This window comes from Oncorhynchus gorbuscha, linkage group LG01 (genome assembly GCF_021184085.1).
Source record: "Oncorhynchus gorbuscha isolate QuinsamMale2020 ecotype Even-year linkage group LG01, OgorEven_v1.0, whole genome shotgun sequence".
Taxonomy (NCBI): Eukaryota; Metazoa; Chordata; class Actinopteri; order Salmoniformes; family Salmonidae; genus Oncorhynchus; species Oncorhynchus gorbuscha.
Window position 1 is genome coordinate 1,667,095 of NC_060173.1, and position 27,939 is coordinate 1,695,033.

Genomic DNA, 27,939 nt, shown 5'->3' on the forward strand with positions numbered 1-27,939 from the left:
TTCTTTATTCACGCCCCAGCATTATCATGGCTGCTAGTGAAACAATGACCAAATGTATGGCTTAGTTTTCTTTATTCACGCCCCAGCATTATCATGGCTGCTAGTGAAACAATGACCAAACGTATGGCTTAGTTTTCTTTATTCACGCCACAGCATTATCATGGCTGCTAGTGAAACAATGACCAAACGTATGGCTTAGTTTTCTTTATTCACGCCACAGCATTATCATGGCTGCTAGTGAAACAATGACCAAACGTATGGCTTAGTTTTCTTTATTCACGCCCCAGCATTATCATGGCTGCTAGTGAAACAATGACCAAACGTATGGCTTAGTTTTCTTTATTCACACCACAGCATTATCATGGCTGCTAGTGAAACAATGACCAAACGTATGGCTTAGTTTTCTTTATTCACGCCACAGCATTATCATGGCTGCTAGTGAAACAATGACCAAACGTATGGCTTAGTTTTCTTTATTCACGCCCCAGCATTATCATGGCTGCTAGTGAAACAATGACCAAACGTATGGCTTAGTTTTCTTTATTCACACCACAGCATTATCATGGCTGCTAGTGAAACAATGACCAAACGTATGGCTTCGTTTTCTTTATTCACGCCACAGCATTATCATGGCTGCTAGTGAAACAATGACCAAACGTATGGCTTAGTTTTCTTTATTCACGCCACAGCATTATCATGGCTGCTAGTGAAACAATGACCAAACGTATGGCTTAGTTTTCTTTATTCACGCCAGCATTATCATGGCTGCTAGTGAAACAATGACCAAACGTATGGCTTCGTTTTCTTTATTCACGCCACAGCATTATCATGGCTGCTAGTGAAACAATGACCAAACGTATGGCTTAGTTTTCTTTATTCACGCCACAGCATTATCATGGCTGCTAGTGAAACAATGACCAAACGTATGGCTTAGTTTTCTTTATTCACGCCACTGCATTATCATGGCTGCTAGTGAAACAATGACCAAACGTATGGCTTAGTTTTCTTTATTCACACCACAGCATTATCATGGCTGCTAGTGAAACAATGACCAAACGTATGGCTTAGTTTTCTTTATTCACACCACAGCATTATCATGGCTGCTAGTGAAACAATGACCAAACGTGTGGCTTAGTTTTCTTTATTCACGCCCCAGCATTATCATGGCTGCTAGTGAAACAATGACCAAACGTATGGCTTAGTTTTCTTTATTCACGCCACAGCATTATCATGGCTGCTAGTGAAACAATGACCAAACGTATGGCTTAGTTTTCTTTATTCACGCCCCAGCATTATCATGGCTGCTAGTGAAACAATGGGAGTGGGAGGGCCTATGGCAGGATGCTTCTACTCACAGTGGGGAATTGTGATGTCATTATGGGGTATTGTGATGTCATTATGGGGTATTGTGATGTCATTATGGGATATTGTGTGCAGATTGATGAGGGAAATAAACAATTTAATACATTTTAGAATAAGGCTGCAACGTGACAAAATGTGGAAAAAGTCAAAGGGCCTGAATACTTTCTGAATGCGCTGTATATCTAAATGGAAAATTATACAAATCTAAAAGTAACTTCTATTACCATTGCCAATATGTAAAAATAGCCAACAAGGTAAAGCCAACAAGTAAAAACATTGCAGCCTGCAGGTAGAAAATATCCTGATTTAAAAAATAAATATCCTATAAATCAGAGTGGCTATACATGGCCAGTCTGTAATGAACATGAAACATTGTATCAACTATTAACTTGGTCGACCAACAACCTTTCAATCAAACAATGGTCCGGTCAACTAAATTGGGTCAGTGCTAATGTGGGGTGGATCTAAGTTCTATATGGGGTCAGTGCTAATGTGGGGTGGATCTGAGTTCTATATGGGGTCAATGCTAATGTGGGGTGGATCTGAGTTCTATATGGGGTCAGTGCTAATGTGGGGTGGATCTGAGTTCTATATGGGGTCAGTGCTAATGTGGGGTGGATCTGAGTTCTATATGGGGTCAGTGCTAATGTGGATCTGAGTTCTAAATGGGGTCAGTCCTAATGTGGGGTGGATCTGAGTTCTAAATGGGGTCAGTCCTAATGTGGGGTGGATCTAAGTTCTATATGGGGTCAGTGCTAATGTGGATCTGAGTTCTATATGGGGTCAGTGCTAATGTGGATCTGAGTTCTATATGGGGTCAGTGCTAATGTGGGGTGGATCTGAGTTCTATATGGGGTCAGTCCTAATGTGGGGTGGATCTGAGTTCTATATGGGGTCAGTCCTAATGTGGGGTGGATTCTATATGGGGTCAGTTCTGAGTTCTATAATGTGGGGTCAGTCCTAATGTCAGTCCTAATGGGGGTGGATCTGAGTTCTATATGGGGTCAGTCCTAATGTGGGGTGGATCTGAGTTCTATATGGGGTCAGTGCTAATGTGGATCTGAGTTCTATATTTTAGGGTCAATCAAATATTTATCCCATTGCTAATTGTGGATCTGAGTTCTTTTTCTCAATTCAATACCCAAAATAACCCCAGTCAGTAGTATGAAGGGTAAATAATGGTTTTGTATGATGTTGAGTCATCATGGTTCGTGGATCTGTTGTCTTCTATCAGAGTTTCTCCATGGCAGTCTACCTGGTCAGGGACATCCACAGTCCTAATGTGGGGTGGATCTGAGTTCTATATGGGGTCAGTCCTAATGTGGGGTGGATCTGAGTTCTATATGGGGTCAGTCCTAATGTGGGGTGGATCTGAGTTCTATATGGGGTCAGTCCTAATGTGGGGTGGATCTGAGTTCTATATGGGGTCAGTCCTAATGTGGGGTGGATCTGAGTTCTATATGGGGTCAGTCCTAATGTGGGGTGGATCTGAGTTCTATATGGGGTCAGTGCTAATGTGGATCTGAGTTCTATATTTTAGTTGAATCAAATATTTATCCCATTGGCAGAGTTTGGGAGAGTATTTGGGAGCATTTATTTTTTTCTCAATTCAATACCCAAAATAACCCCAGTCAGTAGTATGAAGGGTAAATAATGGTTTTCATGTATGATGTTGAGTCATCATGGTTCGTTGTGACCCTCCTGTTGTCTCCTCTCTCAGAGTTTCTCCATGGCAGTCTACCTGGTCAGACAGCAGACATCCACAACCCTGCTACAGAGACTACGTTGTCTCTCTCTACAGTCAAAGGCATCCTCTCTCCTACCACTCAGAGAGCTCTCAGTAGGTGGCTCTCTGATATTAGATGGTGCTGCATGGACCCATAAACCAAGTGAGATTGTGTTGTCTCTCTCTCTCTCTACAGTCAAAGAGAAGTTAACAGCAGAGATTGTGTTGTCTCTCTGTCTCTCTCTACAGTTAGAGAAGTTAACAGCAGAGATTGTGTTGTCTCTCTCTCTCAAAGAGAAGTTAACAGCAGAGATTGTGTTGTCTCTCTCTCTACAGTCAGAGAAGTTAACAGCAGAGATTGTGTTGTCTCTCTCTCTCTACAGTCAGAGAAGTTAACAGTCAGAGATTGTGTTGTCTCTCTCTCTACAGTCAGAGAAGTTAACAGCAGAGATTGTGTTGTCTCTCTCTCTCTCTCTACAGTCAGAGAAGTTAACAGCAGAGATTGTGTTGTCTCTCTCTCTACTCAGAGAAGTTACAGTCAGAGAAGTTAACAGCAGAGATTATGTTGTCTCTCTCTCTCTCTCTACAGTCAGAGAAGTTAACAGCAGAGATTGTTTGTCTCTCTCTCTCTTAACTCTCTCTCTACAGTCAGAGAAGTTAACAGCAGAGATTGTGTTGTCTCTCTCTCTCTCTACAGTCAGAGAAGTTAACAGCAGAGATTGTGTTGTCTCTCTCTCTCTCTACAGTCAGAGAAGTTAACAGCAGAGATTGTGTTGTCTCTCTCTCTACAGTCAGAGAAGTTAACAGCAGAGATTGTGTTGTCTCTCTCTCTCTCTCTCTACAGTCAGAGAAGTTAACAGCAGAGATTGTGTTGTCTCTCTCTCTACAGTCAGAGAAGTTAACAGCAGAGATTGTGTTGTCTCTCTCTCTCTCTCTCTCTACAGTCAGAGAAGTTAACAGCAGAGATTGTGTTGTCTCTCTCTCTCTCTCTCTCTCTCTACAGTCAGAGAAGTTAACAGCAGAGATTGTGTTGTCTCTCTCTCTCTCTACAGTCAGAGAAGTTAACAGCAGAGATTGTGTTGTCTCTCTCTCTCTCTACAGTCAGAGAAGTTAACAGCAGAGATTGTGTTGTCTCTCTCTCTCTCTCTCAATCAGAGAAGTTAACAGCAGAGATTGTGTTGTCTCTCTCTCTACAGTCAGAGAAGTTAACAGCAGAGATTGTGTTGTCTCTCTCTCTCTCTCTCTCTACAGTCAGAGAAGTTAACAGCAGAGATTGTGTTGTCTCTCTCTCTCTCTCTACAGTCAGAGAAGTTAACAGCAGAGATTGTGTTGTCTCTCTCTCAGTCAGAGAAGTTAACTCTCTCTCTCTCTACAGTCAGAGAAGTTAACAGCAGAGATTGTGTTGTCTCTCTCTCTCTCTTAACAGTCAGTCAGAAAGTTAACAGCAGAGATTGTGTTGTCTCTCTCTCTCTCTCTCTACAGTCAGAGAAGTTAACAGCAGAGATTGTGTTGTCTCTCTCTACAGTCAGAGAAGTTAACAGCAGAGATTGTGTTGTCGCTCTCTCTCTCTACAGTTAGAGAAGTTAACAGCAGAGATTGTGTTGTCTCTCAGTCAGAGAAGTTACAGTTAGAGAAAGTTAACAGCAGAGATTGTGTTGTCTCTCTCTCTACAGTCAGAGAAGTTAACAGCAGAGATTGTGTTGTCTCTCTCTCTCTCTACAGTCAGAGAAGTTAACAGCAGAGATTGTGTTGTCTCTCTCTCTACAGTCAGAGAAGTTAACAGCAGAGATTGTGTTGTCTCTCTCTCTCAGAGAAGTTCAGCAGAGATTGTGTTGTCAGTTGTGTTGTCACAGTCAGAGAAGTTAACAGCAGAGATTGTGTTGTCTCTCTCTCTACAGTCAGAGAAGTTAACAGCAGAGATTGTGTTGTCTCTCTCTCTACAGTCAGAGAAGTTAACAGCAGAGATTGTGTTGTCTCTCTCTACAGTCAGAGAAGTTAACAGCAGAGATTGTGTTGTCTCTCTCTCTCTCTCTCAGAGAAGTTAACAGTCACAGTCAGAGAAGTTAACAGCAGAGATTGTGTTGTCAGAGAAGTTAACTTGTGTTGTCTCTCTCTCTCTCTCTCAGAGTACAGTCAGAGAAGCACAGCAGAGATTGTTAACAGCAGAGATTAACAGCAGTGTTGTCTCTCTCTCTCTACAGTCAGAGAAGTTAACAGCAGAGATTGTGTTGTCTCTCTCAGAGAAGTCTCTCTCTCTACAGTCAGAGAAGTTAACAGCAGAGATTGTGTTGTCTCTCTCTCTCTCTCTACAGTCAGAGAAGTTAACAGCAGAGATTGTGTTGTCTCTCTCTACAGTCAGAGAAGTTAACAGCAGAGATTGTGTTGTCTCTCTCAGTCAGAGAAGTTAACAGCAGAGATCTCTCTCTCTCTACAGTCAGAGAAGTTAACAGCAGAGATTGTGTTGTCTCTCTCTCAGTCAGAGAAGTTAACAGCAGAGATTGTGTTGTCTCTCTCTACAGTCAGAGAAGTTAACAGCAGAGATTGTGTTGTCTCTCTCTCTCAGTCAGAGAAGTTAACAGCAGAGATTGTGTTGTCACAGTCAGAGAAGTTAACAGCAGAGATTGTGTTGTCTCTCTCTCTCTCTACAGTCAGAGAAGTTAACAGCAGAGATTGTGTTGTCTCTCTCTACAGTCAGAGAAGTTAACAGCAGAGATTGTGTTGTCTCTCTCTCTCTCTCTACAGTCAGAGAAGTTAACAGTCACAGTCAGAGAAGTTAACAGCAGAGATTGTGTTGTCTCTCTCTCTCTCTCTCTACAGTCAGAGAAGTTAACAGCAGAGATTGTGTTGTCTCTCAGAGAAGTTAACAGCAGAGATTGTGTTGTCTCTCTCTCTACAGTCAGAGAAGTTAACAGCAGAGATTGTGTTGTCTCTCTCTCTCTCTACAGTCAGAGAAGTTAACAGCAGAGATTGTGTTGTCTCTCTCTCTTAACAGCAGAGATTGTGTTGTCTCTCTCTACAGTCAGAGAAGTTAACTTGTGTTGTCTCTCTCTCTCTCTCTACAGTCAGAGAAGTTAACAGCAGAGATTGTGTTGTCTCTCTCTCTCTCTCTCTACAGTCAGAGAAGTTAACAGCAGAGATTGTGTTGTCTCTCTCTCTCTCTCTCTCTACAGTCAGAGAAGTTAACAGCAGAGATTGTGTTGTCTCTCTCTCTCTCTCTACAGTCAGAGAAGTTAACAGCAGAGATTGTGTTGTCTCTCTCTCTCTCTACAGTCAGAGAAGTTAACAGCAGAGATTGTGTTGTCTCTCTCTACAGTCAGAGAAGTTAACAGCAGAGATTGTGTTGTCTCTCTACAGTCAGAGAAGTTAACAGCAGAGATTGTGTTGTCTCTCTCTCTACAGTCAGAGAAGTTAACAGCAGAGATTGTGTTGTCTCTCTCTCTACAGTCAGAGAAGTCTCTCTCTACAGTCAGAGAAGTTAACAGCAGAGATTGTGTTGTCTCTCTCTCTCTCTACAGTCAGAGAAATTAACAGCAGAGATTGTGTTGTCTCTCTCTACAGTCAGAGAAGTTAACAGCAGAGATTGTGTTGTCTCTCTCTACAGTCAGAGAAGTTAACAGCAGAGATTGTGTTGTCTCTCTCTCTCTCTCTCTCTACAGTCAGAGAAGTTAACAGCAGAGATTGTGTTGTCTCTCTCTCTCTCTCTCTACAGTCAGAGAAGTTAACAGCAGAGATTGTGTTGTCTCTCTCTCTACAGTCAGAGAAGTTAACAGCAGAGATCTCTCTCTCTACAGTCAGAGAAGTTAACAGCAGAGATTGTGTTGTCTCTCTCTCTCTTAACTCTACAGTCAGAGAAGTTAACAGCAGAGATTGTGTTGTCTCTCTCTCTACAGTCAGAGAAGTTAACAGCAGAGATTGTGTTGTCTCTCTACAGTCAGAGAAGTTAACAGTCAGAGAAGTTAACAGCAGAGATTGTGTTGTCTCTCTCTCTACAGTCAGAAGTTAACAGCAGAGATTGTGTTGTCTCTCTCTACAGTCAGAGAAGTTAACAGCAGAGATTGTGTTGTCTCTCTCAGTCAGAGAAGTTAACAGCAGAGATTGTGTTGTCTCTCTCTCTCTCTACAGTCAGAGAAGTTAACAGCAGAGATTGTGTTGTCTCTCTCTCTACAGTCAGAGAAGTTAACAGCAGAGATTGTGTTGTCTCTCTCTACAGTCAGAGAAGTTAACAGCAGAGATTGTGTTGTCTCTCTCTCTCTCTACAGTCAGAGAAGTTAACAGCAGAGATTGTGTTGTCTCTCTCTCTCTCTCTACAGTCAGAGAAGTTAACAGCAGAGATTGTGTTGTCTCTCTCTCTACAGTCAGAGAAGTTAACAGCAGAGATTGTGTTGTCTCTCTCTCTCTCTCTACAGTCAGAGAAGTTAACAGCAGAGATTGTGTTGTCTCTCTCTACAGTCAGAGAAGTTAACAGCAGAGATTGTGTTGTCTCTCTCTCTACAGTCAGAGAAGTTAACAGCAGAGATTGTTAACAGCAGAGATTGTTTGTCTCTCTACAGTCTCTCTCTCTCTCTACAGTCAGAGAAGTTAACAGCAGAGATTGTGTTGTCTCTCTCTCTCTCTCTCTACAGTCAGAGAAGTTAACAGCAGAGATTGTGTTGTCTCTCTCTCTCTCTACAGTCAGAGAAGTTAACAGCAGAGATTGTGTTGTCTCTCTCTCTCTCAGAGAAGTTAACAGCAGAGATTGTGTTGTCTCTCTCTACAGTCAGAGAAGTTAACAGCAGAGATTGTGTTGTCTCTCTCTCTCAGTCAGAGAAGTTAACAGCAGAGATTGTGTTGTCTCTCTCTCTACAGTCAGAGAAGTTAACAGCAGAGATTGTGTTGTCTCTCTCTCTCTCTACAGTCAGAGAAGTTAACAGCAGAGATTGTGTTGTCTCTCTCTCTCTCTCTCTACAGTCAGAGAAGTTAACAGCAGAGATTGTGTTGTCTCTCTCTCTCTCTCTACAGTCAGAGAAGTTAACAGCAGAGATTGTGTTGTCTCTCTCTCTCTCTCTCTACAGTCAGAGAAGTTAACAGCAGAGATTGTGTTGTCTCTCTACAGTCAGAGAAGTTAACAGCAGAGATTGTGTTGTCTCTCTACAGTCAGAGAAGTTAACAGCAGAGATTGTGTTGTCTCTCTCTACAGTCAGAGAAGTTAACAGCAGAGATTGTGTTGTCTCTCTCTACAGTCAGAGAAGTTAACAGCAGAGATTGTGTTGTCTCTCTCTCTCTACAGTCAGAGAAGTTAACAGCAGAGATTGTGTTGTCTCTCTCTCTCTCTCTACAGTCAGAGAAGTTAACAGCAGAGATTGTGTTGTCTCTCTCTCTCTCTACAGTCAGAGAAGTTAACAGCAGAGATTGTGTTGTCTCTCTCTACAGTCAGAGAAGTTAACAGCAGAGATTGTGTTGTCTCTCTCTCTACAGTCAGAGAAGTTAACAGCAGAGATTGTGTTGTCTCTCTCTCTCTCTCTACAGTCAGAGAAGTTAACAGCAGAGATTGTGTTGTCTCTCTCTCTCTCTCTGTTGTCTCTCTCTCTACAGTCAGAGAAGTTAACAGCAGAGATTGTGTTGTCTCTCTCTCTCTCTCTACAGTCAAAGAGAAGTTAACAGCTGACCCTGACAGTGAGATTGCGACCACCAGTCTACGAGTCTCTCTACTCTGTCCGGTACGTACCCTCATTTACGTTTTAGTAATTTAGCAGATGTTCCTAATCAGAAACGATCAATCAGTGATCAACTTGGGTAAAAGTAGGTAGATCGGGTAAAGCAACCACATCACAATCAGAAGTTCTGCTACAAACAGCACAATACTCATCCTTCTGTTTCCTGTTTCCTGTTTCCTGTCTAGCTGGGGAAGATGCGTCTGATGATCCCGTGCAGAGCCTTGACGTGTTCCCACCTCCAGTGTTTCGACGCTACTCTTTACATCCAGATGAATGAGAAGAAAGCCACGTGGGTGTGTCCTGTCTGTGATCAGAAGGCCCCCTACCAACACCTCATCATCGACGGGTTCGTTCTGCTTCACCTCTCTGGGGATGCTACACATTGTATTGCATTGCAGTACAGTATCACACACTATTTCTGAACCCGTGTGTGTGTGTGTGTGTGTGTGTGTGTGTGTGTGTGTGTGTGTGTGTGTGTGTGTGTGTGTGTGTGTGTGTGTGTGTGTGTGTGTGTGTGTGTGTGTGTGTGTGTGTGTGTGTGTGTGTGTGTGTGTGTGTGTGTGTGTGTGTGTGTGTGTGTGCGCCTGTCTGTCTGTCTGTCTGTCTGTCTGTCTGTCTGTCTGTCTGTCTGTCTGTCTGTCTGTCTGTCTGTCTGTCTGTCTGTCTGTCTGTCTGTCTGTCTGTCTGTCTGTCTGTCTGTCTGTCTGTCTGTCTGTCTGTCTGTCTGTCTGTCTGTCTGTCTGTCTGTCTGTCTGTCTGTCTGTCTGTCTGCAGGTTGTTCATGGAGATCCTGAACAGCTGTGAGGACTGTGATGAGATCCAGTTTAAAGAGGACGGGAACTGGTATCCCATGAGGTCGAAGAAGGAGGTCACGGAGGTGTCTGCTTCATTCAACGGGGAGGACGGTACGTGGTGATTCCTCCAGCTTCCCTTCTAGTGTCATAGTAACACCATTTATACAAATTCATTTTTTTTTTTTAATGAAAAACTGAGATGTCTTGAGCCATTAAGTATTCAACTCCTTTGTTATGGCAAAAGCCTAAATAAGTTGAGGAGTAAACATTTTTAAAAAATCTTAACAACTCACATAAGTGTCATGGACTCTGTGTGCAATAATAGTGTTTAACATGTCTACCTCATCTCTGTACCCCAAACATTCAATTATCTGTAAGGTCCCTCATCTCTGTACCCCAAACATTCAATTATCTGTAAGGTCCCTCATCTCTGTACCCCAAACATTCAATTATCTGTAAGGTCCCTCATCTCTGTACCCCACACATACAATTATCTGTAAGGTCCCTCATCTCTGTACCCCACACATACAATTATCTGTAAGGTCCCTCATCTCTGTACCCCAAACATACAATTATCAGTAAGGTCCCTCATCTCTGTACCACAAACATACAATTATCTGTAAGGTCCCTCATCTCTGTACCCCAAACATACAATTATCAGTAAGGTCCCTCATCTCTGTACCACAAACATACAATTATCTGTAAGGTCCCTCATCTCTGTACCCCAAACATACAATTATCAGTAAGGTCCCTCATCTCTGTACCCCAAACATACAATTATCTGTAAGGTCCCTCATCTCTGTACCCCAAACATACAATTATCAGTAAGGTCCCTCATCTCTGTACCCCAAACATACAATTATCTGTAAGGTCCCTCATCTCTGTACCCCAAACATACAATTATCAGTAAGGTCCCTCATCTCTGTACCCCAAACATACAATTATCTGTAAGGTCCCTCATCTCTGTACCCCAAACATACAATTATCTGTAAGGTCCCTCATCTCTGTACCCCAAACATACAATTATCTGTAAGGTCCCTCATCTCTGTACCCCACACATACAATTATCTGTTAGGTCCCTCAGTTGAACAGTGAATTTCAAACAGATTCAACCACAAAGACCAGGGAGGGTTTTCCAACGCCTCGCAAAGAAGGGCACCTATTGGTAGATGGGTAAAAATGTCAAAAAGCAGACATGGAATATCCCTTTGAGCATAGTGACGTTATTAATTACACTGTGGATGATGTATCAATACACCCAGTCACTACAAAGATACAGGTGTCCGTCCTAACTCAGTTGCCGGAGAGGAAGGAAACCGCTCAGGGGTTTAACCATGAGGCCAATGATGACTTTAAAACAGTTTAAATCAAAATGTATTATCAAATCACATACACATATTTAGCAATGTTATTTTGGGTGTAGTGAAATGCTTGTGTTCCTAGCTTCAACAGTGCAGTAATATCTAACTAAATGCTTGTGTTTCTAGCTCCGACAGTGCAGTAATATCTAATAATTCACAACAATACACACAAATCTAAAGTAAAATAATGAAATTAAGAAATATATGAATATTTGGACGAGCAATGTTGGAGTGGCATTGACTAAAATACAGTAGAATAGAAGACAGTATATACACACAGACACCAGTAGAATAGAAGACAGTATATACACACAGACACCAGTAGAATAGAAGACAGTATATACACACAGACACCAGTAGAATAGAAGACAGTATATACACACACACACCAGTAGAATAGAAGACAGTATATACACACACACACCAGTAGAATAGAAGACAGTATATACACACAGACACCAGTAGAATAGAAGACAGTATATACACACAGACACCAGTAGAATAGAATAGGCCTGATAGGGGTGTCAGTGACTGTGAACTCTGAGAGACTCTGGGTTGAGGTCAGTGATAAAGTAGTCTACAGTACTACTGCCAAGAGATGAGCTATATGTGTACCAACCATAGGAGTCCCCTCGAAGCCTACCATTGACTATGTACATACCTCTCTCTGTCTCTGTCTTTCTCTCTGTCTCGTCTCTCTGTCTCCCTCTCTTTCTGCCATAGACTCGTGTCGGACAGTAGAATCAGAGCACCACAGGAACAGCTCATCCCACAGCAGTACCAATAAGGTGGTGGTGATTGATCTGACTCTAGACAGCTCTTCAGACGACGATCTGGATGATGAGCCTCCTCTCAAGAGGGCCTGTCCCTCCTCCTCGCTGTCCCCTGCCTCGCCGCCTGTCAGCAAGGGGTATGTCCAATCACAACATCCTACAAATAAAATCTGTCCTCTGTCTGTTCTGGGCCGACTGGACACCAGCCGGACTGTTCTGTTTTCTTGTCTCTCGTATGTCGACCTTTTACACCATGTTCTGACCTGGTCTCCCCACAGAGTGTTGAACCTCCACAGCCAGGCGTCTCCGGTGGCCAGAGCTCCCAGCATGCCTCCTGTTGAGACCAGCTATATCCCCCCTCCACCCCCCCTCATACAGGACTACAGCCACTACTACCACACCCCCAATGACCTGGACCTCAACTTCTTCTCATTCCTCCAGGGAGACAACCATCAGGTAATGACTTCACAGAATACAACCATCAGGTAATGACTTCACAGAATAGAACCATAAGGTAATGACTTCACAGAATAGAACCATAAGGTAATGACTTCACAGAATAGAACCATAAGGTAATGACTTCACAGAATAGAACCATAAGGTAATGACTTCACAGAATAGAACCATAAGGTAATGACTACCCAGAATAGAACCATTAGGTAATGACGAGACAGAATAGAACCATCAGGTAATGACTACACAGAATAGAACCATTAGGTAATGACTTCACAGAATAGAACCATAAGGTAATGACTTCACAGAATAGAACCATAAGGTAATGACTTCACAGAATAGAACCATAAGGTAATGACTACACAGAATAGAACCATTAGGTAATGACTACACAGAATACAACCATACGGTAATGACGAGACAGAATAGAACCATCAGGTAATGACTTCACAGAATAGAACCATCAGGTAATGACTTCACAGGAGACAACCATCAGGTAATGACTTCACAGAATAGAACCATCAGGTAATGACTTTACAGGAGACAACCATCAGGTAATGACTTCACAGAATAGAACCATCAGGTAATGACTACACAGAATAGAACCCTACGGTAATGAATACACAGAATAGAACCATCAGGTAATGACTTCACAGAATAGAACCATCAGGTAATGACTTCACAGGAGACAACCATCAGGTAATGACTTCACAGAATAGAACCATCAGGTAATGACTTCACAGGAGACAACATCAGGTAATGACTTCACAGAATAGAACCATCAGGTAATGACTTCACAGGAGACAACCATCAGGTAATGACTTCACAGAATAGAACCATCAAGTAATGACTACACAGAATAGAACCCTCAGGTAATGACTTCACAGAATAGAACCATCAGGTAATGACTTCACAGAATAGAACCATCAGGTAATGACTACACAGAATAGAACCATCAGGTAATGACTTCACAATAGAACCATCAAGTAATGACTACACAGAATAGAACCCCCAGGTAATGACTTCACAGAATATAACCATCAGGTAATGACTACACAGAATAGAACCATCAGGTAATGACTTCACAGAATAGAACCATTAGGTAATGACTTCACAGAATAGAACCATCAGATAATGACTTCACAGAATTCAACCATCAGATAATGACTTCACAGAATAGAACCATCAGGTAATGACTTCACAGAATAGAACCATCAGGTAATGACTTCACAGAATAGAACCATTAGGTAATGACTTCACAGAATAGAACCATCAGATAATGACTTCACAGGAGACAACCATCAGGTAATGACTTCACAGGAGACAACCATCAGGTAATGACTTCACAAAATAGAACCATCGGGTAATGACTACACAGAATAGAACCATCAGGTAATGACTTCACAGGAGACAACCACCAGCTAATGACTACACAGAATAGAACCATTAGGTAATGACTTCACAGAATAGAACCATCAGGTAATGACTTCACAGCAGACAACATCAGGTAATGACTTCACAGGAGACAACCACCAGGTAATAACTTCACAGAATAGAACCATCAGGTAATGACTTCACAGAAAAGAACCATCAGGTAATGGTTTCACAGAATAGAACCATCAGGTAATGACTTCACAGAATAGAACCATCAGGTAATGACTTCACAGAATAGAACCATCAGGTAATGACTCCACAGAATAGAACCATCAGGTAATGACTTCACAGAATAGAACCATCAGGTAATGACTTCACAGAATAGAACCATCAGGTAATGACTTCACAGAATAGAACCATCAGGTAATGACTTCACAGAATAGAACCATCAGGTAATGACTTCACAGGAGACAACATCAGGTAATGACTTCACAGAATAGAACCATCAGGTAATGACTTCACAGAATAGAACCATCAGGTAATGACTTCACAGAATAGAACCATCAGGTAATGACTTCACAGGAGACAACATCAGGTAATGACTTCACAGAATATAACCATTAGGTAATGACTTCACAGCAGACAACATCAGGTAATGACTTCACAGAATAGAACCATCAGGTAATGACTACACAGAAGGCAACCATCAGGTAATGACTTCACAGAATAGAACCATCAGGTAATGATTTCACAGAATAGAATCATCAGGTGATGATTTCACAGAATAGAACCATCAGGTAATGATTTCACAGAATAGAATCATCAGGTGATGATTTCACAGAATAGAACCATCAGGTTTTGACTTCACAGAATAGAACCATCAGGTGATGATTTCACAGAATAGAACCATCAGGTTTTGACTTCACAGAATAGAACCATCAGGTAATGACTACACAGAATAGAACCATCAGGTAATGACACAGCAGACCTGATGATGATGATGATGACCTCTGTAGCATTACAACATGGTGGTGACCCTCCCTCCTCTCTCTCTCTGTAGCATTACAACATGGTGGTGACCCTCCCTCCTCTCTCTCTCTGTAGCATTACAACATGGTGATGACCCTCCCTCCTCTCTCTCTCTGTAGCATTACAACATGGTGGTGACCCTCCCTCCTCTCTCTCTCTGTAGCATTACAACATGGTGGTGACCCTCCCTCCTCTCTCTCTCTCTCTCTCTCTCTCTCTCTCTCTCTCTGTAGCATTACAACATGGTGGTGACCATCCCTCCTCTCTCTCTCTCTGTAGCATTACAACATGGTGGTGACCCTCCCTCCTCTCTCTCTCTCTGTAGCATTACAACATGGTGGTGACCCTCCCTCCTCTCTCTCTCTGTAGCATTACAACATGGTGATGACCCTCCCTCCTCTCTCTCTCTGTAGCATTACAACATGGTGGTGACCCTCCCTCCTCTCTCTCTCTGTAGCATTACAACATGGTGGTGACCCTCCCTCCTCTCTCTCTCTGTAGCATTACAACATGGTGATGACCCTCCCTCCTCTCTCTCTCTGTAGCATTACAACATGGTGGTGACCCTCCCTCCTCTCTCTCTCTGTAGCATTACAACATGGTGATGACCCTCCCTCCTCTCTCTCTCTGTAGCATTACAACATGGTGGTGACCCTCCCTCCTCTCTCTCTCTGTAGCATTACAACATGGTGGTGACCCTCCCTCCTCTCTCTCTCTCTCTGTAGCATAACAACATGGTGGTGACCCTCCCTCCTCTCTCTCTCTGTAGCATTACAACATGGTGGTGACCCTCCCTCCTCTCTCTCTCTGTAGCATTACAACATGGTGGTGACCCTCCCTCCTCTCTCTCTCTCTGTAGCATTACAACATGGTGGTGACCCTCCCTCCTCTCTCTCTCTCTCTGTAGCATTACAACATGGTGGTGACCCTCCCTCCTCTCCCTCTCTCTGTAGCATTACAACATGGTGATGACCCTCCCTCCTCTCTCTCTCTGTAGCATTACAACATGGTGGTGACCCTCCCTCCTCTCTCTCTCTCTGTAGCATTACAACATGGTGATGACCCTCCCTCCCCTCTCTCTCTGTAGCATTACAACATGGTGGTGACCCTCCCTCCTCTCTCTCTCTCTCTCTCTGTAGCATTACAACATGGTGGTGACCCTCCCTCCTCTCTCTCTCTCTCTCTCTGTAGCATTACAACATGGTGATGACCCTCCCTCCTCTCTCTCTCTCTGTAGCATTAAAACATGGTGGTGACCCTCCCTCCTCTCTCTCTCTCTGTAGCATTACAACATGGTGGTGACCCTCCCTCCTCTCTCTCTCTGTAGCATTACAACATGGTGGTGACCCTCCCTCCTCTCTCTCTCTGTAGCATTACAACATGGTGGTGACCCTCCTTCCTCTCTCTCTCTCTGTAGCATTACAACATGGTGGTGACCCTCCCTCCTCTCTCTCTCTCTCTGTAGCATTACAACATGGTGGTGACCCTCCCTCCTCTCTCTCTCTCTCTGTAGCATTACAACATGGTGGTGACCCTCCCTCCTCTCTCTCTCTCTGTAGCATTACAACATGGTGGTGACCCTCCTTCCTCTCTCTCTCTCTGTAGCATTACAACATGGTGGTGACCCTCCCTCCTCTCTCTCTGTAGCATTACAACATGGTGGTGACCCTCCCTCCTCTCTCTCTCTGTAGCATTACAACATGGTGATGACCCTCCCTCCTCTCCCTCTCTGTAGCATTACAACATGGTGGTGACCCTCCCTCCTCTCTGTCTCTCTGTAGCATTACAACATGGTGGTGACCCTCCCTCCTCTCTCTCTCTGTAGCATTACAACATGGTGGTGACCCTCCCTCCTCTCTCTCTCTGTAGCATTACAACATGGTGATGACCCTCCCTCCTCTCTCTCTCTGTAGCATTACAACATGGTGGTGACCCTCCCTCCTCTCTCTCTCTGTAGCATTACAACATGGTGGTGACCCTCCCTCCTCTCTCTCTCTGTAGCATTACAACATGGTGATGACCCTCCCTCCTCTCCCTCTCTGTAGCATTACAACATGGTGGTGACCCTCCCTCCTCTCTGTCTCTCTGTAGCATTACAACATGGTGGTGACCCTCCCTCCTCTCTCTCTCTGTAGCATTACAACATGGTGGTGACCCTCCCTCCTCTCTCTCTGTAGAATTACAACATGGTGATGACCCTCCCTCCTCTCTCTCTCTCTGTAGCATTACAACATGGTGATGACCCTCCCTCCTCTCTCTCTCTGTAGCATTACAACATGGTGATGACCCTCCCTCCTCTCTCTCTCTCTGTAGCATTACAACATGGTGGTGACCCTCCCTCCTCTCTCTCTCTCTGTAGCATTACAACATGGTGGTGACCCTCCCTCCTCTCTCTCTCTCTGTAGCATTACAACATGGTGGTGACCCTCCCTCCTCTCTCTCTCTGTAGCATTACAACATGGTGGTGACCCTCCCTCCTCTCTCTCTCTGTAGCATTACAACATGGTGATGACCCTCCCTCCTCTCTCTCTCTGTAGCATTACAACATGGTGGTGACCCTCCCTCCTCTCTCTCTCTGTAGCATTACAACATGGTGGTGACCCTCCCTCCTCTCTCTGTAGCATTACAACATGGTGGTGACCCTCCCTCTCTGTAGCATTACAACATGGTGGTGACCCTCCCTCCTCTCTCTCTCTGTAGCATTACAACATGGTGGTGACCCTCCCTCCTCTCTCTCTCTGTAGCATTACAACATGGTGGTGACCCTCCCTCCTCTCTCTCTCTGTAGCATTACAACATGGTGGTGACCCTCCCTCCTCTCTCTCTCTGTAGCATTACAACATGGTGGTGACCCTCCCTCCTCTCTCTCTCTGTAGCATTACAACATGGTGATGACCCTCCCTCCTCTCTCTCTCTCTGTAGCATTACAACATGGTGGTGACCCTCCCTCCTCTCTCTCTCTGTAGCATTACAACATGGTGGTGACCCTCCCTCCTCTCTCTCTCTCTGTAGCATTACAACATGGTGATGACCCTCCCTCCTCTCTCTCTCTGTAGCATTACAACATGGTGATGACCCTCCCTCCTCTCTCTCTCTGTAGCATTACAACATGGTGATGACCCTCCCTCCTCTCTCTCTGTAGCATTACAACATGGTGATGACCCTCCCTCCTCTCTCTCTCTCTCTGTAGCATTACAACATGGTGGTGACCCTCCCTCCTCTCTCTCTCTCTGTAGCATTACAACATGGTGATGACCCTCCCTCCTCTCTCTCTCTCTCTGTAGCATTACAACATGGTGGTGACCCTCCCTCCTCTCCCTCTCTCTGTAGCATTACAACATGGTGGTGACCCTCCCTCCTCTCTCTCTCTCTGTAGCATTACAACATGGTGATGACCCTCCCTCCTCTCTCTCTCTGTAGCATTACAACATGGTGGTGACCCTCCCTCCTCTCTCTCTCTGTAGCATTACAACATGGTGGTGACCCTCCCTCCTCTCTCTCTCTCTCTGTAGCATAACAACATGGTGGTGACCCTCCCTCCTCTCTCTCTCTGTAGCATTACAACATGGTGGTGACCCTCCCTCCTCTCTCTCTCTCTGTAGCATTACAACATGGTGATGACCCTCCCTCCTCTCTCTCTCTGTAGCATTACAACATGGTGGTGACCCTCCCTCCTCTCTCTCTCTCTCTGTAGCATTACAACATGGTGGTGACCCTCCCTCCTCTCTCTCTCTGTAGCATTACAACATGGTGGTGACCCTCCCTCCTCTCTCTCTCTCTCTCTCTCTGTAGCATTACAACATGGTGATGACCCTCCCTCCTCTCTCTCTCTCTCTGTAGCATTACAATATGGTGATGACCCTCCCTCCTCTCTCTCTCTGTGTAGCATTACAACATGGTGATGACCCTCCCTCCTCTCTCTCTCTCTGTAGCATTAAAACATGGTGGTGACCCTCCCTCCTCTCTCTCTCTCTGTAGCATTACAACATGGTGGTGACCCTCCCTCCTCTCTCTCTCTGTAGCATTACAACATGGTGGTGACCCTCCCTCCTCTCTCTCTCTGTAGCATTACAACATGGTGGTGACCCTCCTTCCTCTCTCTCTCTCTGTAGCATTACAACATGGTGGTGACCCTCCCTCCTCTCTCTCTCTCTCTGTAGCATTACAACATGGTGGTGACCCTCCCTCCTCTCTCTCTCTCTCTGTAGCATTACAACATGGTGGTGACCCTCCCTCCTCTCTCTCTCTGTAGCATTACAACATGGTGATGACCCTCCTTCCTCTCTCTCTCTCTGTAGCATTACAACATGGTGGTGACCCTCCTTCCTCTCTCTCTCTCTGTAGCATTACAACATGGTGGTGACCCTCCCTCCTCTCTCTCTGTAGCATTACAACATGGTGGTGACCCTCCCTCCTCTCTCTCTCTGTAGCATTACAACATGGTGATGACCCTCCCTCCTCTCCCTCTCTGTAGCATTACAACATGGTGGTGACCCTCCCTCCTCTCTCTCTCTCTCTGTAGCATTACAACATGGTGGTGACCCTCCCTCCTCTCTCTCTCTGTAGCATTACAACATGGTGGTGACCCTCCCTCCTCTCTGTCTCTCTGTAGCATTACAACATGGTGGTGACCCTCCCTCCTCTCTCTCTCTCTGTAGCATTACAACATGGTGGTGACCCTCCCTCCTCTCTCTCTCTGTAGCATTACAACATGGTGGTGACCCTCCCTCCTCTCTCTCTCTGTAGCATTACAACATGGTGATGACCCTCCCTCCTCTCCCTCTCTGTAGCATTACAACATGGTGGTGACCCTCCCTCCTCTCTGTCTCTCTGTAGCATTACAACATGGTGGTGACCCTCCCTCCTCTCTCTCTCTCTCTGTAGCATAACAACATGGTGGTGACCCTCCCTCCTCTCTCTCTCTGTAGCATTACAACATGGTGATGACCCTCCTTCCTCTCTCTCTCTCTGTAGCATTACAACATGGTGATGACCCTCCTTCCTCTCTCTCTCTCTGTAGCATTACAACATGGTGGTGACCCTCCTTCCTCTCTCTCTCTCTGTAGCATTACAACATGGTGGTGACCCTCCCTCCTCTCTCTCTGTAGCATTACAACATGGTGGTGACCCTCCCTCCTCTCTCTCTCTGTAGCATTACAACATGGTGATGACCCTCCCTCCTCTCCCTCTCTGTAGCATTACAACATGGTGGTGACCCTCCCTCCTCTCTCTCTCTCTCTGTAGCATAACAACATGGTGGTGACCCTCCCTCCTCTCTCTCTCTGTAGCATTACAACATGGTGGTGACCCTCCCTCCTCTCTCTCTCTCTGTAGCATTACAACATGGTGGTGACCCTCCCTCCTCTCTCTCTCTCTCTGTAGCATTACAACATGGTGGTGACCCTCCCTCCTCTCTCTCTCTCTGTAGCATTACAACATGGTGGTGACCCTCCCTCCTCTCTCTCTCTCTCTGTAGCATTACAACATGGTGGTGACCCTCCCTCCTCTCCCTCTCTCTGTAGCATTACAACATGGTGATGACCCTCCCTCCTCTCTCTCTCTGTAGCATTACAACATGGTGGTGACCCTCCCTCCTCTCTCTCTCTCTGTAGCATTACAACATGGTGGTGACCCTCCCTCCTCTCTCTCTCTGTAGCATTACAACATGGTGGTAACCCTCCCTCCTCTCTCTCTCTCTCTGTAGCATTACAACATGGTGGTGACCCTCCCTCCTCTCTCTCTCTCTGTAGCATTACAACATGGTGGTGACCCTCCCTCCTCTCTCTCTCTCTGTAGCATTACAACATGGTGGTGACCCTCCCTCCTCTCTCTCTCTCTCTGTAGCATTACAACATGGTGGTGACCCTCCCTCCTCTCTCTCTCTGTAGCATTACAACATGGTGGTAACCCTCCCTCCTCTCTCTCTCTCTCTGTAGCATTACAACATGGTGGTGACCCTCCCTCCTCTCTCTCTCTGTAGCATTACAACATGGTGGTAACCCTCCCTCCTCTCTCTCTCTGTAGCATTACAACATGGTGGTGACCCTCCCTCCTCTCTCTCTCTCTGTAGCATTACAACATGGTGGTGACCCTCCCTCCTCTCTCTCTCTCTGTAGCATTACAACATGGTGGTGACCCTCCCTCCTCTCTCTCTCTCTCTGTAGCATTACAACATGGTGGTGACCCTCCCTCCTCTCTCTCTCTCTCTGTAGCATTACAACATGGTGGTGACCCTCCCTCCTCTCTCTCTCTGTAGCATTACAACATGGTGGTGACCCTCCCTCCTCTCTCTCTCTGTAGCATTACAACATGGTGGTGACCCTCCCTCCTCTCTCTCTCTGTAGCATTACAACATGGTGGTGACCCTCCCTCCTCTCTCTCTCTGTAGCATTACAACATGGTGGTGACCCTCCCTCCTCTCTCTCTCTCTCTGTAGCATTACAACATGGTGGTGACCCTCCCTCCTCTCTCTCTCTCTGTAGCATTACAACATGGTGGTGACCCTCCCTCCTCTCTCTCTCTGTAGCATTACAACATGGTGGTGACCCTCCCTCCTCTCTCTCTGTAGCATTACAACATGGTGGTGACCCTCCCTCCTCTCTCTCTCTCTGTAGCATTACAACATGGTGGTGACCCTCCCTCCTCTCTCTCTCTCTGTAGCATTACAACATGGTGGTAACCCTCCCTCCTCTCTCTCTCTGTAGCATTACAACATGGTGGTGACCCTCCCTCCTCTCTCTCTCTCTCTGTAGCATTACAACATGGTGGTAACCCTCCCTCCTCTCTCTCTCTCTGTAGCATTACAACATGGTGGTGACCCTCCCTCCTCTCTCTCTCTGTAGCATTACAACATGGTGGTGACCCTCCCTCCTCTCTCTCTCTGTAGCATTACAACATGGTGGTGACCCTCCCTCCTCTCTCTCTCTCTCTCTCTCTCTCTCTCTCTCTCTGTAGCATTACAACATGGTGGTGACCCTCCTCTCCCTCCTCTCTCTCTCTCTCTCTCTCTCTGTAGCATTACAACATGGTGGTGACCCTCCCTCCTCTCTCTCTCTCTGTAGCATTACAACATGGTGGTGACCCTCCCTCCTCTCTCTCTCTGTAGCATTACAACATGGTGGTGACCCTCCCTCCTCTCTCTCTCTGTAGCATTACAACATGGTGGTGACCCTCCCTCCTCTCTCTCTCTCTGTAGCATTACAACATGGTGGTGACCCTCCCTCCTCTCTCTCTCTCTGTAGCATTACAACATGGTGGTGACCCTCCCTCCTCTCTCTCTCTCTCTCTCTCTCTCTCTCTCTGTAGCATTACAACATGGTGGTGACCCTCCCTCCTCTCTCTCTCTCTGTAGCATTACAACATGGTGGTGACCCTCCCTCCTCTCTCTCTCTCTCTCTCTCTCTGTAGCATTACAACATGGTGGTGACCCTCCCTCCTCTCTCTCTCTGTAGCATTACAACATGGTGGTGACCCTCCCTCCTCTCTCTCTCTGTAGCATTACAACATGGTGATGACCCTCCCTCCTCTCTCTCTCTGTAGCATTACAACATGGTGGTGACCCTCCCTCCTCTCTCTCTCTGTAGCATTACAACATGGTGGTGACCCTCCCTCCTCTCTCTCTCTCTGTAGCATTACAACATGGTGGTGACCCTCCCTCCTCTCTCTCTCTGTAGCATTACAACATGGTGGTGACCCTCCCTCCTCTCTCTCTCTCTGTAGCATTACAACATGGTGGTGACCCTCCCTCCTCTCTCTCTCTGTAGCATTACAACATGGTGATGACCCTCCCTCCTCTCTCTCTGTAGCATTACAACATGGTGATGACCCTCCCTCCTCTCTCTCTCTGTAGCATTACAACATGGTGGTGACCCTCCCTCCTCTCTCTCTCTCTGTAGCATTACAACATGGTGGTGACCCTCCCTCCTCTCTCTCTCTGTAGCATTACAACATGGTGATGACCCTCCCTCCTCTCTCTCTCTCTGTAGCATTACAACATGGTGGTGACCCTCCCTCCTCTCTGTCTCTCTGTAGCATTACAACATGGTGGTGACCCTCCCTCCTCTCTCTCTCTCTGTAGCATTACAACATGGTGGTGACCCTCCCTCCTCTCTCTCTCTGTAGCATTACAACATGGTGGTGACCCTCCCTCCTCTCTCTCTGTAGCATTACAACATGGTGGTGACCCTCCCTCCTCTCTCTCTCTGTAGCATTACAACATGGTGGTGACCCTCCCTCCTCTCTCTCTCTCTCTCTCTCTCTCTCTCTGTAGCATTACAACATGGTGGTGACCCTCCCTCCTCTCTCTCTCTCTGTAGCATTACAACATGGTGGTGACCCTCCCTCCTCTCTCTCTCTGTAGCATTACAACATGGTGGTGACCCTCCCTCCTCTCTCTCTCTGTAGCATTACAACATGGTGGTGACCCTCCCTCCTCTCTCTCTCTGTAGCATTACAACATGGTGGTGGCATTACAACATGGTGACCCTCCCTCCTCTCTCTCTCTGTAGCATTACAACATGGTGGTGACCCTCCCTCCTCTCTCTCTCTCTGTAGCATTACAACATGGTGGTGACCCTCCCTCCTCTCTCTCTCTGTAGCATTACAACATGGTGATGACCCTCCCTCCTCTCTCTCTCTGTAGCATTACAACATGGTGGTGACCCTCCCTCCTCTCTCTCTCTGTAGCATTACAACATGGTGGTGACCCTCCCTCCTCTCTCTCTCTCTGTAGCATTACAACATGGTGGTGACCCTCCCTCCTCTCTCTCTCTCTGTAGCATTACAACATGGTGGTGACCCTCCCTCCTCTCTCTCTCTCTGTAGCATTACAACATGGTGATGACCCTCCCTCCTCTCTCTCTCTGTAGCATTACAACATGGTGATGACCCTCCCTCTCTCTCTCATTACTGTAGCATTACAACATGGTGATGACCCTCCCTCCTCTCTCTCTCTGTAGCATTACAACATGGTGATGACCCTCCCTCCTCTCTCTCTCTGTAGCATTACAACATGGTGGTGACCCTCCCTCCTCTCTGGTGGTGACCCTCCCTCTCTCTCTCTCTGTAGCATTACAACATGGTGGTGACCCTCCCTCCTCTCTCTCTCTGTAGCATTACAACATGGTGGTGACCCTCCCTCCTCTCTCTCTCTGTAGCATTACAACATGGTGGTGACCCTCCCTCCTCTCTCTCTCTCTGTAGCATTACAACATGGTGGTGACCCTCCCTCCTCTCTCTCTCTGTAGCATTACAACATGGTGGTGACCCTCCCTCCTCTCTCTCTCTCTGTAGCATTACAACATGGTGGTGACCCTCCCTCCTCTCTCTCTCTGTAGCATTACAACATGGTGATGACCCTCCCTCCTCTCTCTCTCTCTCTGTAGCATTACAACATGGTGGTGACCCTCCCTCCTCTCTCTCTCTGTAGCATTACAACATGGTGGTGACCCTCCCTCCTCTCTCTCTCTGTAGCATTACAACATGGTGGTGACCCCCTCCCTCTCTCTCTGTAGCATTACAACATGGTGGTGACCCTCCCTCTCTCTCTCTCTCTCTCTGTAGCATTACAACATGGTGGTGACCCTCCCTCCTCTCTCTCTCTCTGTAGCATTACAACATGGTGATGACCCTCCCTCCTCTCTCTCTCTGTAGCATTACAACATGGTGATGACCCTCCCTCCTCTCTCTCTCTCTCTGTAGCATTACAACATGGTGATGACCCTCCCTCCTCTCTCTCTCTGTAGCATTACAACATGGTGATGACCCTCCCTCCTCTCTCTCGCTGTAGCATTACAACATGGTGATGACCCTCCCTCCTCTCTCTCTCTCTCTCTCTGTAGCATTACAACATGGTGGTGACCCTCCCTCCTCTCTCTCTCTGTAGCATTACAACATGGTGATGACCCTCCCTCCTCTCTCTCTCTGTAGCATTACAACATGGTGGTGACCCTCCCTCCTCTCTCTCTCTGTAGCATTACAACATGGTGGTGACCCTCCCTCCTCTCTCTCTCTCTCTGTAGCATTACAACATGGTGGTGACCCTCCCTCCTCTCTCTCTCTCTGTAGCATTACAACATGGTGGTGACCCTCCCTCCTCTCTCTCTCTCTGTAGCATTACAACATGGTGATGACAGCGGCGGCCTCTGCCTCAGAAGACCATGACCTTCTCCTCAACCGCTTCCTGCCGTATAGCTCCTCCCAGATGTTCCTGGACCAACCAGGGACCCCCGGGGGCGGGAGCAGCGCCCTGCCAGCAGCCAATGGGGGCAGCAACAGCGGGAGCAGCTCCAGTCTTGTGTCATCTAATAGTTTAAGAGAGAGGGATGTAGAGAGGGATGGAGAGCGGGATGGAGACCGGGACAGCCAGTCGAGCAGGTCTGATGCAGCGGCAGCAGTCATATATGGCTCCATACCAGACGTGATCTCGTTAGACTGAAGGGAGGCGAGGGATCGTCCACACAGAACGGAAAAACAACTTGAGGGAGGGAATAGAAACGGACAAATAAATAATAAATAAAAAGTAGGAGAAAACAATGCTGTGTACAGAGAGGAACATTCTATTTTCAATTTAACTTATTATATATGAGCTCCCGACGATGACGATGATGACGATGACGACGATGACGATGATGACGACGATGACGATGATGATGATGAGTAACTTCAGTTGATATTTTTCTGTGGATACTGAAGATTTTTTCACGGCCTCTTCCTTCACGTGCCCCCCCTGACACCCCCCCCCCTGACCTTTTGTACTTCGTTCTTACTGTTTTATTTCAATATTCCACGTCGACGGCATTATTTTTGTCTCAAAACATGTTTGGACTTGTGCTTCGGAGCGAGAAGAGGAATCTGTCCGTTTGTTTGTTTCCTGTAGAGTTATTTCATTCCTTCCTAACGTTCATTCTTACTGTGGTCAATTATATTGTATTTAATTATTTTCAAGGTATTATTTATTAATATGCTTTCAAGTTGTGTTGGATCCTTGTGTGCTGTGTAAAAAGCATTCCCTATGCTCCATGTTGTTGATGTCACTAGGATCACACAGGCTAGCCTGGCTGCTGTCTGTCTGTCGTCGTGGAATGGTAGCACTGACAGACTGGTACCCAGGCTGGTTATAGATCCACTACTGTGGTTTCTCTGGTTTGTGTGCTCCCTCTCATCTCTTTCATTTAGCCGAGGAAACTTTACTGCAGCATCCACCCTTAGTAGTTTTCACATTGAAGAAATATGATTAAAATAGTATTGAAATTGGCATCATAGTTACACACAGCAAATTTTCATTATTGGGGGGGGGGGTGATTTCAGTCCAGTGTATTACTACGGTACCTTGTTCAGTGTGAGCACTTCTGTTTTCATGCAGGGTGTATCTTTGACTCACTTTTTCACCAAGTCATTCAAGGAAAACAAAACCCCAAGTATATTGAAGTTGCATTTGGAACAGAGAACAAATTGCATGGCTTTTCGTGCCTGCTATCTCTGTCAGTCTCTCCTCTCTCTCCTGTCACTCACCAGAGTCCAGTAGCTCTATAATGTGTGGTTTGATTTAGAGTGGTAAGTGTGACTGGTGCTAGAGTTCCTGTTGAATGCCTGACAGAGACGGTCCGTGACAGCGGCACCACATCTACACTAGAGGGCCGACCCGAACGGTACTGTGATGGCTTGGGGATTTTCTTTGGCTCTTTCCAGAACTTTTTGTGGATGTGGAACCAGGCCAGCCCAGTACAGCTTGGCTCAGTTAGGCCCTATAGTGTGGAATGGGCCATAGTGGTTTTGATACCATTATTCTGTCCTTCGTTCTATTAGCCTTCTGTTCCCAGTTAGTATTATTTATTATTTCCTCTCTTAGTTTTGGTTGATTCATGAATATGCATTACTATTGTCCTATGATATTTCTTTAGTAATTATATTTATTCATGAATGTGCATTACTATTGTCTTATGATATTTCTTTGGTAATTCTATGATTCATGAATGTGCATTACTATTGTCCTATGATATTTCTTTGGTAATTCTATGATTCATGAATATGCATTACTATTGTCCTATGATATTTCTTTGGTAATTCTATGATTCATGAATATGCATTACTATTGTCCTATGATATTTCTTTAGTAATTCTATGATTCATGCTATTTAAGAGGTCATTGTCGCTTGATCTGCATCGTTGTAACAAACCATGAGTTTTTTTCCCTTCAGTCTGTTGTGTTATTGAATGATGTCAATATCACAACAGAGGCTTGGAGCATTTTGATGGTCTCTGGGCTCTACTGTGTTGTTTGATAATTGTATGAATTAAACCGATAGATACAGCAAGACGACAGACAAGTAATGGTCTGCTCTGGCCTCTGCGAGAAGTAGAGCTAGTCAATAAATCACTGTGTACGAGGGGTTGAATCAAGGTGCTTTTGCAGAAGTAATTTATGTTCCTGTTCTTGAATGTTCTTTGGACGTGAAGCATGTTTTTTTGTGCAACTGTCTTTTCTTGAATGCAGCCTGTTCATATGATGGTGTCGCGATGACTATACGGTTTGCTGACCTTTACTGTTTTGAATGAAATACGAGTTTGGCGATGCCTGGATTATATTTTTCAGATATTTTAATAGTTTAAGTGAATGGCATCAAAACAGGACCCTAAACCTAAATGTCAAGATGGTAAGGAACCCCTAAATGTGATATTTAGAGAGTTAAATCGCTCTGGGTCTGTTAAGGCAGTGCACGGTAGGTGGGCGTTGCTGGTTTATTGTAGTAAACAACTACAAATATATAACTAACCATCCTTGTTCTGTGACAACCATCCATAGCTGAGATTAGCATAAAATACACAGCTATCTAGCACGGCTAAACGCAATAAATGTCTTGTTAACTAACTAGTTAAATCAAATCTTTGGCTAAAAGATCCCAGATTGCCCCCAAAAGATGGCTAGTAACATAGGCGAGAGCGCTATTTTCTATCGCCAGCTGGTGGCCAGGTCCCCGGTGTCCCGATACGGAGCGTGAAGTCACGGCTCCTGCACACCAACCTCGCCCGGTTGCATAAAAGACCTATGTTGAATCTACCCCTTATATTTTCCCTGAAAGTTTCCTTCACTTTAAGTTAGTTGCACAAAGCTTTTTAAGGTGAATTTACCCCTTAAATTAAGTGGGGAAAAGTTTCCGGTTGGTCAACTGCTTCATTCAATATGGATGTAAACAGCGTTTTGTGGAGGTGAATGTTGCTTTCCTCTGGCCTGGTTCAGAAGGGAAACATCCACCAGCCAGACAGGTACTTAACTAAACAATGGAAGGATCTAGAATGGGACATTCTTACGGTGTGGTGCATTTTGGACCTCATCGCTTTTGGGGGGAATTATATTTTATTTTAGTATTCTTTCTA

The 27,939-nt window shown here is 45.5% G+C and overlaps 1 protein-coding gene across 1 annotated transcript in view; it reads left to right on the forward strand.

Annotated features, from left to right (window-relative positions):
- LOC124031512 (E3 SUMO-protein ligase PIAS1-like) overlaps positions 1-27,908 on the forward strand; it is a 47,828-nt gene extending 19,920 nt beyond the window's left edge. The window contains 8 exon segments of the mRNA XM_046342835.1: positions 3,083-3,148; positions 3,151-3,202; positions 8,711-8,784; positions 8,967-9,127; positions 9,556-9,686; positions 11,660-11,846; positions 11,988-12,165; positions 24,677-27,908. Coding sequence (XP_046198791.1) covers positions 3,083-3,148; positions 3,151-3,202; positions 8,711-8,784; positions 8,967-9,127; positions 9,556-9,686; positions 11,660-11,846; positions 11,988-12,165; positions 24,677-25,000 — 1,173 coding nt within the window. The 3' untranslated portion in view covers positions 25,001-27,908.
- Positions 27,909-27,939: the final 31 nt, after the last annotated feature.